The 15151-nt window shown below is 46.6% G+C and overlaps 1 protein-coding gene across 1 annotated transcript in view; it reads right to left on the reverse strand.

Moving 5' to 3' along the window:
• Window positions 1-15151, reverse strand: part of LOC142590696 (uncharacterized) — a 512892-nt gene that overhangs the window by 174019 nt on the left and 323722 nt on the right. Inside the window, exon 6 of the mRNA XM_075703114.1 lies at window positions 3968-4268. Within this exon, the coding sequence (XP_075559229.1) occupies window positions 3968-4268 (301 nt within the window). The remainder of the gene's footprint in view (window positions 1-3967; window positions 4269-15151) is intronic.

Below are 15151 nucleotides of genomic sequence, written 5' to 3' on the forward strand. Positions count from 1 at the left end.
GTTTCCTAAACGAACGCTCCTACTGAAGGCATTCAAGACGTGTTCGCCAGGGCTCGCATGACCTCGCTGAGTATCAGGCCGGGCGGATGATCCGGTACGACAGCCGACATCGGGACGTTCGATTTCCTGCTGGTTACGTTGTCCCCATATGGACGTCGTGTCACCGCGTAGGCTTCTCTGAAATACTCCCGCCGCGCTACACAGAGCCCTACCCGACATTGTACCGCCTTGGCGATGTCAAGTATAAAATCACTCCACTGGAGTCGCGTGCCCTTAAGAAAATATGAGATGAGTTTCACATGAAAATATCACGAGTTTTTACATCACAGCCACTAGTCTTTCTTATGAGTTTTACTGGAATTTTTTTATGTATCCCTAATGTCATTCTAAAACATATTGGCCACCGTCTTTCTGTTGAATTCTTGATGAGTATTTTTCTTGTCAGCATGAAATGCCTTCCTAATGTGTGCTCCAAAGCAGTTTTCTTGTGACTGTCTCATGTCTTCCTAATAAGCCTCTACTGAGCTGTTGCATTAGATTGCTTGCGTTCATAGCACTCTTACAACAAAATCAGCCACCACGTGTGGTAGCATGTTCTGATGTGTCCCAATGACACTCAGAGCTTATTTAGAGATGTGACTTGTGCCTGACCGTCTTTGGTGCTTGATATATACAGCCTGTATGTATGTATGTATGTATGTATGTATGTATGTATGTATGTATGTATGTATGTATGTCATCATCATCGTCGTCATCAGCAGCCTTGTTACGCCCACTGCAGGGCAAAGGCGTCTCCCATACTTCTCCAACTACTGTTGTCCCTGCAAACTTACTCTCATCCGCCCACCTAACTTTCTCCCACCCCCGGCTACGCTTCCTTTCCCTTGAAATCCACTCCGCAACAATAATGACCATCGGTTATGTTCCCCCCTCATTACGTCTCCTGCCCATGCCGATTTCTTTTTCGTGATTTCAACTAAGATGTCATAACCGCACGTTTGTTCCCTCACCCAATCTGCTCTTTTCTTATCCCTTAAAGTTACACCCATCATTCTTCTTTCGATAGCTCGTTGCGACGTCCTCAATTTAAGTAGAACCCTTTTCGTAAGCCTCCAGGTTTCTGCCATGTAGGCGAGTACTGGTTAGACACAGCTATTATAATCTTTTCTCTTGAGGGATAATGGCAACCTGCTGTTCATCATCTGCGAATGCCTGCCAAACGCACCCCAGCCCATTCTTATTCTTCTGATTATTTCGGTCTCATGATCCGCATCCGCCTTCTCTACCTGCCCTAAGTATATGTATTCCCTTACCACTTCCAGTGCCTCGCTACCTATGGTAAATCGCTGTTCTCTTCCGCGACTGTTAAACATTACTTTATTTTCGTGCAAATTAATTTTCAGACCCACTCTTCTGCTTTGCCGCTCCAGGTCAGTGAGCATGCATTGCAATTGGTCCCCTGAGTTACTAAGCAAGGCAATAAAATCAGCGAATTCCAAGTTAGTAAGGTATTCTCGATTAACGATTATTCCCAATTCTTCCCAATCCAGGTATCTGAATACCTCCTGTAACCACGCTGGGAATAGCATTGGAGAGATCGTCTCACCCTGCCTGACGCCTTTCTTTATTTGGATTTTGTTGCTTTCTTTATGGAGAACTGCGGTGGCTGTGAAGCCGCTATAGATATCTTTCAGTATTTTTACATTCGGCTCGTCTACACCCTGATTGCGCAATGCCTCCATGACTGCTGAGGTTTCGACAGAATCAAACGCTTTCTCATAATCAATGAAAGCTGTAAAGGGTTGGTTATATTCCGCACATTTCTCTATCACCTGATTGATAGTGTGAATATAGTCTATTTTTGAGTAGCCTTTACGGAATCCTGCCTGGTCCTTTGCTTGACAGAAGTCTAAGGTGTTCCTGATTCTATTTGCGATTACCTTAATAAATAGTTTGTAGGCAACTGACACCAAGCTGATCGGTCTATAATTGTCTAAGTCTTTGGCGTCCCCTTTCTTATGGATTAGGATTATGTTAGCGTTGTTCCAAGATTCCGGTACGCTCGAGGTTAAGAGGCAGTGCGTATACAGGCTGGCCAGTTTCTCTAGAACAATCTGCGCACCATCCTTTAACAAGTCTGTTGTTACCTGATCCTCCCCAGCTGCCTTCCCCCTTTGCATAGCTCCGAACGCTTTCTTTACTCCTTCCGGCGTTACCTGTGCGATTTCGAATCCCTCTAGACTATTCTGTCTTACATTATCATCGTGGGTGCCACTGGTACTGTATAAATCTCTATAGAATTCCTCAGGCACTTGAACTATCTCATTCATATTAGTAATGATATTGCCGGCTTTGTCTCTTAGTGCATACATCTGGTTCTTGCCAATTCCTAGTTTCTTCTTCACTGCTTTTAAGCTTCCTCCGTTCATGAGAGCATGTTCAATTCTGGCCATATTATACTTCCTTATGTTAGCTGTCTTACGCTTGTTGATTAACTTCGAAAGTTCTGCGAGTTCTGTTCTAGCTGTAGGGTTAGAGGCTTTCTTACATTGGCGTTTCTTGATCAGGTCTTTCGTCTCCTGCGATAGCTTACTGGTATCCTGTATAACGGAGTTCCATCGACTTCTATTTCACACTCCGTATCACCATATATATATATATATATATATATATATATATCAAGCGAAGGTGCCAGATATTTTAGATGTACCTTGGCCCTACATGTGCTTCATGTTAGACATTATTCAACGAACGAAAGTTAACAGAACATTTATTGTACATATGAATGCTTCCTGGAATGTTGAAAGAGGTTAACATAAAAGAAAACATAACCGTCTCGTTACGGATGCTATATTTTCCTTCATTTATTCTCGTTAGTTATCACGCGCCGCCCGCCTTGGTCTTAAAATACCGGGCTTCAGGACTCTAATAACAATTTGTGAAGGAATGAATGAATGAATCATTTAGGAGGGGCTGTTCTTGAGGTGGAGGGTCGTTGTCTTGAAGTGAGTGCACGTGTACCCTGCATGGTAGAAACGACGGAAAATGAACAAAACCTGAAATCAACCACAGAAATTCCCACTGTTTCACTTGCTGTGTAACATTTTGGTGATGTTATAGCTAGTTCTGATAAAATTTATGTGATGTCGGTTCACACAAAGTGGTTCAGGAACCATTGTGTGGCCTACGGCTGCAGTAGTAACTACAGTAAGCAGAAATTGATCTTTGTGGTCCAAACGTGCAATATATGTCAGCTGTGGCGTGTGTACATGTTGTGAACTACTTCGGCTGTGTCGGTTTGAACTCTACAGAGGGCAGCAGTTTCTGTGGATTGCTTGCGTGAATTGGAAAGTATTTTTATTATCCGATTACTTGGCGTGTAAATGAGCATAGGAGCGCTTATGTGCGGGCAACCCAATGTATGCCGGAGACATCGAAGTGCCAGTCGTTCGCCTTATTCGATGGCCCGCATGGCACCGGGCGCAGAGACGGAAACGGGGCGTTGTTGAGCGACCGTGCCTGACCTCAGGGGTTGTATCTTAAACGCGATCTGCTTCAAGGGCACAGTCTAAGTGGGCGGATGTCTCGTACCTTTGTGTGCGCGGTGTCCTCACCCCTCACTTTGGTTTGAAGCGTCACTTCGCTCGCTGCTGCTGCCGCGGTTTCTCACGCCTGCGTTTTCACAGCGAGTGTCCACGGTCATCAAGTGTTGAATAATTTACTGTACGCGCTGACACCATGCTAGTTAATTTACTTAGTAAGGAAACGTTTACAAGGAGATGTTCTCTGGCGGCTGCTGGGTAAGGCATAGGTGCGTGAGCTCTATCTTTAAAACGATCCGCGATGCGGACAGTGTAGGTGTTTAGGCGCCGATAGCGTCATAGCGCTATAGAACTCATACGCTTGCGCTCCACCCGCGTTCACGAAATAAAACGTCACTGTAACTTTTTCTTTTACTTTTGTTTACCTCAAAGCCGAAGCTGATGGACGAGCCATCCAGGCTTCCCGTTTTGCTGCTGAAATGCAGCAGCAGGCCAGGCCCCGTAGACTCAAAGACAGCCCTGGGCTGCTCAGTGCGCGGCTTGTTAGTGTCGCACAGCTTGGTGATGATGTGGCGGGGGTCTGGTCGCAGCGAGTCATAGATGCGCAGGGCCTCCTCGCAAAGGGTGACGCGCTCCACTCGAAACCAAAGGAATTCGACACGCACCAGTTCACCCGGGGGTGCAGTGAACTTGTATGTACAGGTAGTGTTCACCGGGTACCAGGACCTGGGCGGGTAAAAAAATTGATTCAGCGAATCTATGAACCAATGAATCAAAAAGATGATGCAAGCTAGCAGTTCAGTCGATAAACACGGAAATAAAGGGATGCAAGGCAAAATGGTGCGGTCACAGTAATAAACAGATCGTTTATATGGTGAGTAAATATAGCGTTATCAGGCAGGGAGCTTCACTCGTCAGCAGGAACCGGCAGCTACAGATGGAATATAATTGGGTCAGATGTGTAGAAGGAATTTAGAAAAATCATTGAACACCTCATCAAGTGATTTTGTCGCACCTCATGAATGCTTTCCTATTAGGACATTTGAGAAAATAAACAAAGCAAATGGAGCTGCAAATATAGGATGACGGCGGGGTAATCAACTGTTTTTGTACCACCGCAGCTGTTGCATACAAACGTCCGCAACATGCGTGGAGGGTAGCGAAATATCTAAAAGCGCATAGCGACGTAAACGACTGATTTGGGAAAACGTATAACAATTAATAATGTTATGCTGATAATTATGCCCGTGCTACTATTGAATAAATTGAGATGATTGAACTTGTGACATAACTAACCCGCACAGGTGACGTAGGTGTTGTAAAGACAAACATCCAGTCACAGGGGTTATAGTTAAGACATAACAGAATAAAATAAAACATTTCCTTGCGGGGAAAGTTGTTCTTGCCTTACAACTCCTTCACTCTCAGCGACGAAAATCCTTGCACAAGAAATTAAAATGTACGTTTGGCTAATATACAAGTTTTTTTTTAACATTTAGCTGACCACTTATGGGCACATACTTCATTCTACGAATTGGGGCCGGTAAGTTAGTAAGGAATGTCGACGTAGAAGGAGTTTTGAGGAATAGCTCAGTTTGATAATCTGTGTTCTCCAATTACTTGATATACTTCCTCGTCTTTCAGTTAAATTGCTGCTGCAATGCAAAATTAAAAAAGAAATGTGGTTTGTCATAAGTGGAAGTGAAGCAGTAGCTCATTCTTGAGCAACCTCTATCGCACATAGCACGAAACTGCCACTATAATTTTACAGGTCATTTAAAGAAGGTGCTCCAAGAAAACTAATTTTCCTCAATTGTAAGTTGGAACGTGCGCCCTATAGCTTTTTGGGGATATAGCTGTAGAAAAATATAACTGGCAGACAACTAGAACACGAACATGAACGACGAAGCGGTATAGTATTTAGTTGAATTGAAAGCAGTGATATTTAATTATTACTCATTTATCCATTTATTTTCATTGTGCACGTAATCTGCGATCCTTAGAGCAATCTAGGGCAAAAGAATTGTGCTATCTGCTTTCAGGTGATTTTACTTAAGAGAATCTTCTTTCTCTAGAAAACGAACATCATAAACGTATTAAACAAAGCCTACTTAGACTACAAAGACCAAACTGTTTTTATTTCCATCCAAATTTTGATGCTCACACGATGATAAACGTTCAGGCATCGTTGGCGCTACGTCCTAATCGCGCAATGTCGTGGGAACTTCCACACCTCGAAATACCGTTAGCCTACATTTAAACAAGGGAGCTTAAAACAAGCAACAAGGCGAAAAATTGAGAGCGGACACGAGTGTCCCCTTCAGGTGGTTTATGCATCATGTGCAAACACACACACACACACACACACACACACACACACACACACACACATATATATATATATATATATATATATATATATATATATATATATATATATATATATATATATATATATATATGCTGCGCACTACAGAAATAGATTACTCTCAATGAACAGTGTCTGGAACATCTGGCATTGCCTGCGTAGGGTGATAGGATATCGTCCAGGTGGATGAGGTCGTCGTTGCGGGCGCTGCTGCAGTAGTGCGTCCTTTCATAGTGACCAAAACATCGGCTCAAGCATCGATGCGGCACTCTATCCTAGTATATTGAAATTTCAAACGTATCTATCATTTTTCCACCAGCACTACCTGCCATCTTACCTGTGGCACATATTTCGCTATCAAAACAAAATATTTTCGTATCTCTCAATAAAAAGTTCCGGATTCACATCACGCACTCCCCTTCAGAGGAGCCACTTTCTTGTGATAAATGCTTGAGTCGCATTGTCCGTTATCGTCAGCCCGTCCAACTGGTTTCTATTAAGCCTTTCCTGAAGTTTCGTCATCAACGGAAGAAGTAGCTCTCGTGTGGAACCCCGTTTTCTACTGCTCTCATTTTGCGAGTATTTTTGCGTGTTTTCGGGAGGCGCCGCTTCCGAGACCTTCGGCGATGGAAGCGGAGTCAGCTAGACGTCCAGAGGAGACCGACGTCACAGCGTCGAGCGCTCCGAGGAAGCGCAATCACCTGATGAGCGACACAGGCAGTGAGGAGATCTTGCTGTACTACTCTGCTTCAGAAGAAGATCTGTGGGATGACGGCGACTACTTGACAGTTGTGAGGCGAAAAGTAAAGAGGAGAGTCGTCACTGCCTCATCGTCTTCAACAGGGACGACGGCGGCAGGAAAGGCCCATGACACGGCTCATACCATCCTCTTCTTACCCGAGACGCCGACCGACAACCTGAATCGGCTAAACATGCAAGCCGTATCTGTAACACTAGAGGCTCTTGTTCCAAATGAGATCACGGATATGAGAGTTAACACCCGTAAGAACATTCTCGCGGTTGACGTCAAGAACAGAGCAGCATTGGATATCTTGAGTACAGTGAAAATGCTGGGCAAGATAAATTTTCGCCCGATAATACCACAAGACAGCAATACTATATCAGGTGTGATTTATGATGTCGATGAGTCAATCGACGACAACGATCTGCCTATTTTGGTCAAACTCGCCACAGCAGATGTATCTATTGTTGAAATCCGTCGCCTAGGAGATCCACGCTGTGTGAGGATCACTTTCAAGGGAGGTAGCTTGCCGTCCCACGTGAAAGTTGCATTCTTTCGTCATCCAATGCGACGGTTCGCTCCAAGACCACTTCAATGCCGTAATTGTTTGAAGATCGGGCATGTCAGCGGCATATGCAAAAATTTGACCGCCGCCGCCAAAGTGCGACGGCGTAGTGTCCGCCGTCACCATAGACGATCCTCGTCTACTACAAAGACTGATACCGTTGCAAGACAGACGCTACTTCCTGAGGCTGGTGCTCCCAAGGCGCTCACCCACAGTAACAACACGGTGTCTGATGACGCAGTCAATACCTCTACTGCAAACGACTGGCCTGCACTTCCGACATTAGGTCCTCCAGCCGAACAAAGGTCGACGGTGGACTACCGACGAACCAATGAGGGCACAGATCACGTGCGAGGTCAAGACAAGCAAGTGATCGCCATAATAATATCTCTAAGGAAAGTGATTCGCGTGTTGATAAATGACATGCAGACGCCATCTGCTCGAGGTGCACTACAAGTCCTGGACAGCCTGGATCCGGTTCTTGCGAGCATCGAGTAGCAAGCACAATGGCTATACCGCGTCAGCCGTTCTTCACACAAGTCAAGGAAGCATCTATTATGCAATGGAATGTCCGTGGCCTGAAATCCCGCAGTGATTTTCTCCATTACGTTTTCACCAATCGATTCCCCATTGTTGTCGTCTGTGAACCGAAGCTACAGAAACCCGTCCGGATCTCAGGCTATGATCCTCATGTGTACTGACATTAGCAAAGTGATCATGACCCCCAACGACGCCGTTACGTTAAGACATTCCGAGACTGTCTGCGACGAAAGACACCACCGACAAGGCCAGCAAGATTACTACAGCCGATCAAACCCCCTTGCTGACCATTTCAGCAGATCGGGATGGATTCCTTGAGACCGTTTCCGGCGTCAACATCTGGAAATAAGTGGATCGTCCTGGCAACGGACTATCTCACCCGCTTCGCTGAAACTAAAGCTCTACCGAAAGGCAGCGCAGCCGAAGTGGGGAAATTTTTCGTCGAGAACATTCTGCTAAGACATGGTGCTCCAGAAGGCCTAATCACCAACACTGGAACATCGTTTACAGCAGGGCTCACCCAAGCCATTCTGCAGTACAGCCATACAAGCCACAGGAGGACAACTGCCTACCACCCGCAGACGAATGGCCTCACGCAGCGCCTGAACAAGACCCTCGCCGACATGCTAGCAATGTACGTTGACATCGAGCACAAGACGTGGGACGCGGTCCTGCCGTACGTAACCTTTACTTACAACACGGCCGTGCACGAAACAACACAGATCACGCCGTTTAAACTGTTTTACGGCAGGAACCCGACCACGACGCTCACTGCCATGCTGCCGCACGTCACCGACGAAGAGAACCTTGACGTCGCGACCTATTTCCAGCGCGCCGAAGAAGCCGGACAGCTCGCCCGCCTACGGATCAAGAACTAGCAACGTACCGACAGCAGACACTACAACCTCCAACGGCGCTTCTTCGAGTACCAGCCCGATGACCGTGTTTGGGTTTGGACCCCTATACGCCGCCGAGGACTGAGCGAGAAACTTTTGCGTCGCTATTTTAGGCCGTACAAGATCATCCGACGTATTGGTCCACTGGACTATGAGGTCGTGCCAGACGGCATTTCGCTATCACAACGGCGCCGCTCACGACCTGAAATAGTCCACGTTGTGCGACTCAAGCCGTACTACCAACGTTAATGAATTTTGCGACTTCGCGTAACTGACCTTCTGACATTGTTTCTTTTCGTTGTTTTGTCACTTTTGTTTAATAAGTGTCCTTTTGTGTTTCGCTCTCTTCAATTTGTAGCATCGGGATGATGCTTTTTAAGAGGGGACTAATGACACGTGTACTTCTTTATCTTTATCGGGTGACCACTTCTCATCACCTAACAAATGTTACCACGCAGTGCAGGACGCGCCTGCAAATAAAAGAAGTCTCTGGAATGTTATCGATGGTTCCATCCGCTGTCTTTCCGCGCAACTTGTGTAATCTGATTGCATGTATGCGCGACGCGAATAGTTTAGAACTTTGTGGAAGACACGCGGGTCCCAGCGGTTTCTCTAGAACATTTGACGACTGATCTATAAAAGCCGACGCGCTTGACCCGCTGGTCAGATTTTCGACGATCGCCGACTGTTTTCGCTGCTATCATTGTGCATTAAGTGTAGCCTTTAAGTGTAGCCTGTCTTTGTGGGCACAGGCTCACCCAATAAAAGCTAGTTTTATCTTTCACGGTATTGCTACTGTGTTCTTTAACGTCACTACCACGTGACAATAATAGTATTGTTATTGCCGGCTTTGTCTCTTGACGCATACATCTGATTCTCGCCTATTCCTAGTTTATATTTCCCCGCTTTTAGGCTTCCTTCGTTCCTGAGAGCGTATTCAATTTGTATCCATATTATACTCCCTTATGTCACCTTCGAAAGTTCTGCCAGTTCTGTATTAGCAGTAGGGTTAGGGGCTTTCATACATTGGCGTTTCTTAATGAGATCTTTCCTCTCCTGTGATAGCTTACTGATATCCTGCCTAACGAAGTTGCCACCGGCATCTATTGCACACTCCTTATTTTGCCCATAACATTGTTGTTCATTGCTTCAACACTAAGGTCCGCTTCCTGAGTTAAAGCCGAATATCTGTTCTGTAGCATGATCCGAGATTCGTCTATTGGCCCTCTTACCGCTAACTCATTGATTGTCTTCTTATGTACCAATTTCTTCCATTGCCTCTTCAAGTTTAGGCTAATTGGAGTTCTTACCATCCTATTGTCACTGCAGCGCACCTTGCCGAACACATCCACATCTTGTATGATGCCCTGGTTTGGGCAGAGTATTAGGTTTATCTGATTTTTAGACTCGCCATTCGGGATCATCAACGTCCGCTTTCGGCTGTCCCGCTTGCGGAAGAAGGTATTTATTATCTGGTTATTACTCCATTCTGCAAAGTCTACTAATAACTCTCGACTGCTTTTCCTAGAACTTATGCCATATTCCCCCACTGATTGTCTCCAGGCGGCTTCTTGCCAACCCTGTAATTGAAGTCACACACCAGTATAGTGTATTTTGTTTTGCTTTACCCATCGGAGATTCCACGTCTTCACAGAAGCTTTCGACTTCCTCGTCGTCACGACTGGATGTAGGGCCGTAGGCCTGTACGGCCTTCAATTTGTGCCTCTTAATAAATTTAACACCAAGACATGCCACCCATTCACTAATGCTATAGAATTCCTGTGTGTTACCAGCGATATCCTTATTAATCAGGTGTCCGACTCCTAGGTCTCGTCTCTCCTCTAAGCCCCGGTAGCACAGGACGTGCACTCTTTTTAGCACTGTATATGCTTGTTTTGTCCTCCTAACCTCATTGCGCCCTATTATATCCCATTTACTGCAAGCTAATTCCTCCAATAGCACTGCTAGACTCGCCTCACTTGATAACGTTCTAGCGTAAAACGTTGTCAGGTTTAGATTCCAATGGCGGCCTGTCCAAACCCGGAGATTCTTAGCACCCTCTGCTGCGTCACAGGTCTGACAACCGTCGTGGTCAGTTGCTTTGCAGCACCTGGGGACTGAGGGCCGAGGTTTGATTGTTGTATTCATATAGCAGGTTGTGGCCATGTACTGCACCAGGGTGGCCAAACCTGCTCTGGTGAGGGAGTGCATTACCGCTTCTAATTACCGCGATCAGACCGCACTCCAGGCCTTTTTATGCAGTTTTATCAACACGCGGTTTTTTTAATCCAGTGCAAAATTGCGCGGCACTGGGTTTCGAACCATGGTCCTCTTTGTGCGAGGCGAATGCTCTACCGCTACGCCAGCGCTACAATCACTTGGACTGCTTGGACGGAGTTAAATACTAGTCGTCCATCAATCTTCGATCGGTTACTGGCAGATTTCTGTTGATGAAAAGACCGCGAGGCGTCTATTCTCAACTTCGCCGTTTCGTCAAAAACTTCGCTGACGTTACTCGGCCTTTGACAGATCTTCTAAAGAACACGCCGTTCTCATGGGACCCTGAGCGAGCTCACACGTTCGCCGCTCTCATCGGCTTTCTGACCACTCCTCCTGTACTTGCCCATTTTGATCCATCTGCAGCGACCAAAGTTCACACTGACGCAAGCTGCCACGGCTTCGGCGCCGTTCTCGCCCAACAGCTGAGTGGTCCCGAGTGCGCAATAGCTTACACCAGCCACCTACTGTCACCTGCTGAGAGAAATTACTCCGTCACAGAACTGCAGTGCTTGGCTTTCGTTTAGGCCGTCGCCCAGTACCGGCCATATTTTACGGCCGCACGTTTTCGGTAGTTACAGACCACCACGCCGTGTGCTGGCTGCATTCCTTCCGGGACCCCACTGCACTGCTTGGGCCCCACTTTCACTGGGCTCTGCGGCTCCAGGAATTTTCATTTGTTAACTATATACCTGAACATCTGCACAAGGACGCTGACTGCCCCTCGCGTCACCCCGTTGTTCTCCCGATCCTGCTGCGAATGATCCGGTGACCTGCGTGATGGCTTTGACAGACATGACCTACATGCGCCCTGAACAACAACGCACCGCATGATTACAGTCCATCATCGCCGGAGTGCAGTCTGGCAGCACCGACGGAACGCCCCCCATGTTCGTGCTGCACGACGGCATCCTCTACCACCGCAATATTAACCCTGTCGCCCTGAGTTCTCCTTGTCCTTCCTCGTCTTGTGCAATCCATCGTTCTCGAACAACTTCACGATGGACCAACGGCGGGACACCTTGGAGTTTTGCGTACATAGGACTGTGTATGACGCCGGTTCTTCTGGCCGGGTCTCTGCCGCTCTGTGCATCATTGTGTCGCAAGTTGCGAATTGTGTCAGCGTAGGAAGAAACCTCCCCTGCCCCCAGTCGGCCGACTCCACCCAATCGAAGTTCCCTCTGAGCTATTCTTTCACGTAAGCGATCAATCGCCTGGCTCTTTTCCGTGATGACTAGAGGGAATAAGTGGATCGCTGTCGCTACTGATTACGCGACACGCTACGCGATAGCAAAGCTTTTGCCGATTAGTTGCGCAACTGACGTCGCCGATTTTCTCCTTCCCGACGTCATTCTCCAGCACGGTGCACCTCGGGAGTTATTGACACACCGCGGCCGCTCGTGCTTGTATCGAGTTGTGGACGACCTTTTCCGCTCTTGTGCCACTGAGCACAAGCTGTCCACCGCTTACCACGCATAAATGAACGGTCTTATGGAGCGCCTTAACCGAACACTCAGAGATGCTGTCGATGTACGTCTCCAACGATCACAGCGACTGGAACGCCACGCTCGCCTACGTGACATTCGCGTGTAACTCGTCCCTACATGACACCGCAGGAAGTTCACCCTTTTATCTTTTGTACGGTCGCGACCCCACTTTGCCTTTTGACACCATCCTACCTTCTGTGCCCCGCGTTTCCGCTGAGTACGCTCGTGATCTATCGCTCTCACATGGCGCGTCAAGTCGTTCGATCTCGCTTATTGCCCTCGGGACATCTGCAAAAAGAGCGTTACGACCGGTGCCAGCACGATGTTCAGTTCGCGTCAGGTGCTTGGTTGCTGCTTTGGTCACCATGTCGTTGAGTCGCCCTCTCCCATAAGCAACTCTCTCGCTACAGAGGGCCCTACGAAATCTTAAGTCAAGTTACCGGCGTCAATAACGAGATCGCGTCATTACAGTTTCACGCATCCTCAAATCCGCCGCCTACTTCGCCGTACTTCGCTCGCAGTTCTTCGCCTACCATGCGTCGAGACGGCGCTTCACCACCCGCGGGTCCTGTTACAGAAGCATGAAAGAAGAGAGAGAGAGAGGAAGAAGATCGCGAGCCGCTGGCTGCTGCGTGTTGTCATAGCAGATTTTCCCGCTCAATTTAATCCGAGCGGCAGTCAATTTAATCCAACTGCCAGTGATTTTAATCAGAGCGCCACACACTTTTATCCAAACGTCAGTGAATTTGTTCCAGGCATAACGGAATGCAAGAATCCTTCAACTTCAAGACTTTTGAAAATTTGCGAACATATTATGAGTTAATACCTTGAAAATGAAAGAGCCAGGTGAGAGAACAGTAGCTATTCTGCAACGGGACTAACGACAACTTTTGGAAGTTTTTATTTTCTACTTCGTTATGAGAGCGACACAGTAGAAGAGAATTCTCGAAATAGATTGAGAGGAAACGTCAGTATTAATACTTTGCCTTAATGATACACATGCGATTGGTTCATGGCTATCAAACGAAACAATAAAGAGGGATTCGATGATAATCACTAGGTCTTGGCCGGGTGGCTTCTGTCGCTAGCGAATACAATTCACTATTCTACTGGGATATCCGCAGCATCTAATCGAACACCTTGTCATCGCTACCACTAAAACACTCATGAATAACGTTTATTTGCATAATACACCTAACTGATATGGTCGAGTCACTAGTGAGCACAAGTGAAATATCAAGCGCAGTTCAGGGTTTTCGGAGTTTTGCACAACAGAACTTCGTATATATAAAATGAAATGCGATGAAACAAGTGACTCACTTGCCTACCCTCTTCATTCCATGGGTACCAAAGCGGGTACCTCTTTTCTTTAATTTGACAGCAATTGGCACAATGGAATATTCCCTTTGAGACCTGTATTACCTGTTTGGGTTCATTGTATTTCGCGCTTTGTGCAAGACATGGCGCTCTAAGTCTTGCGGCTGCCGCATCTCCAGTCATACATGGCTTCATCCAGCCTGCACGTGCGTTTGCGTCCCCGCGGTAAGTAAAGTTTTCTTACGCTGCCTTGCGGCCCTCCTCCTAAACTGCGTAGCTGTGATAACAATGGAGACACACTACAGACCTTGCGGTTACTTGTTTAGTACGAGTATTGCACGAAGTATTGGTACTAGATCTGCGCAAAGTTTCAAGGTACCTATATGGGTACTTGGGGATTCAGTTGTTCAGTGGTGATTTACAGGAAAGTACCTCACGGAGGAAGAAATCCAGGCTCTTTTGGAGCAGAGTGATGCGGATATTTCAGACTGTGATAAACCAGAGTGCATCGACAATTCCGCACAATGCTTGGACGAATCCGACCAAGAAAGCAACTCTGACGATAGTGACAATCAAACGAACCAGCCTTCAACTGCAGAATGCATGTGGAAAACTAAAACGTAAGTCTATTTATTTTGAAATTTTCAGGTTTTCAAATCTTTACAATTTTGGCGCAAAAAGTGAACAGTCTACACCTCCCCAGAGAGCCAAGGTGATTCCTCTGCCGCCAGACGAGGTGCGCTACGACAGGACTGGACACTTTCCAGAACATGAAAAGCGGAAGTTCCAGATGAAGTGTCGGAACCCGCAGTGCAAAGGGAATTCGCGAGTAAAATGCCGTGACTGTAATGTGTTGCTTTGCCTGCAAAGTGGGAACTGTTTCCGGAAGTTCCATACAGCCTAAGTCCCAGAGTACTCACTTTTGTACCAACAAACAAACTACCTTTCGTTCAGGTTTTTCACACTTAACATTTCTGATCAGTTGTTTTGTTGCGTTTTGGATACAATGAACAAGTTTTATCAAAATTGTTCAAGAATTGATGTCTCAGGACTGAAGAGGCTATATAAACTTTTATGCTTAAATCCCAGGTGAATATTGTCGCGAAGTAGTGACGGTGAGGAAAGCAGCAATACCGGGAATAAGGAAACTAGCGTGTTATTAGGCAAACTTGTGCCCTCCAAAAACACGCTATACTCAAAGAACGACGACAGTGGCGAACAAAATCGGCGATCGTCAAAAATCTGATCAATGGGTCAAGCGCGTCAGCTTTTATACATCAGTCGTCGAATGTTCCAGAGTAATCGCTGGGACCCACCTGTCTTCCACAAACTTCTACATTATTCGTGTCGCGCATACGTGCAATGAGATTATACAAGGTTCGGTCACGGACAGCGGATGGAACCATCGATAACATTC

This window comes from Dermacentor variabilis, chromosome 8, assembly GCF_050947875.1.
Source record: "Dermacentor variabilis isolate Ectoservices chromosome 8, ASM5094787v1, whole genome shotgun sequence".
NCBI classification, from domain to species: domain Eukaryota; kingdom Metazoa; phylum Arthropoda; class Arachnida; order Ixodida; family Ixodidae; genus Dermacentor; species Dermacentor variabilis.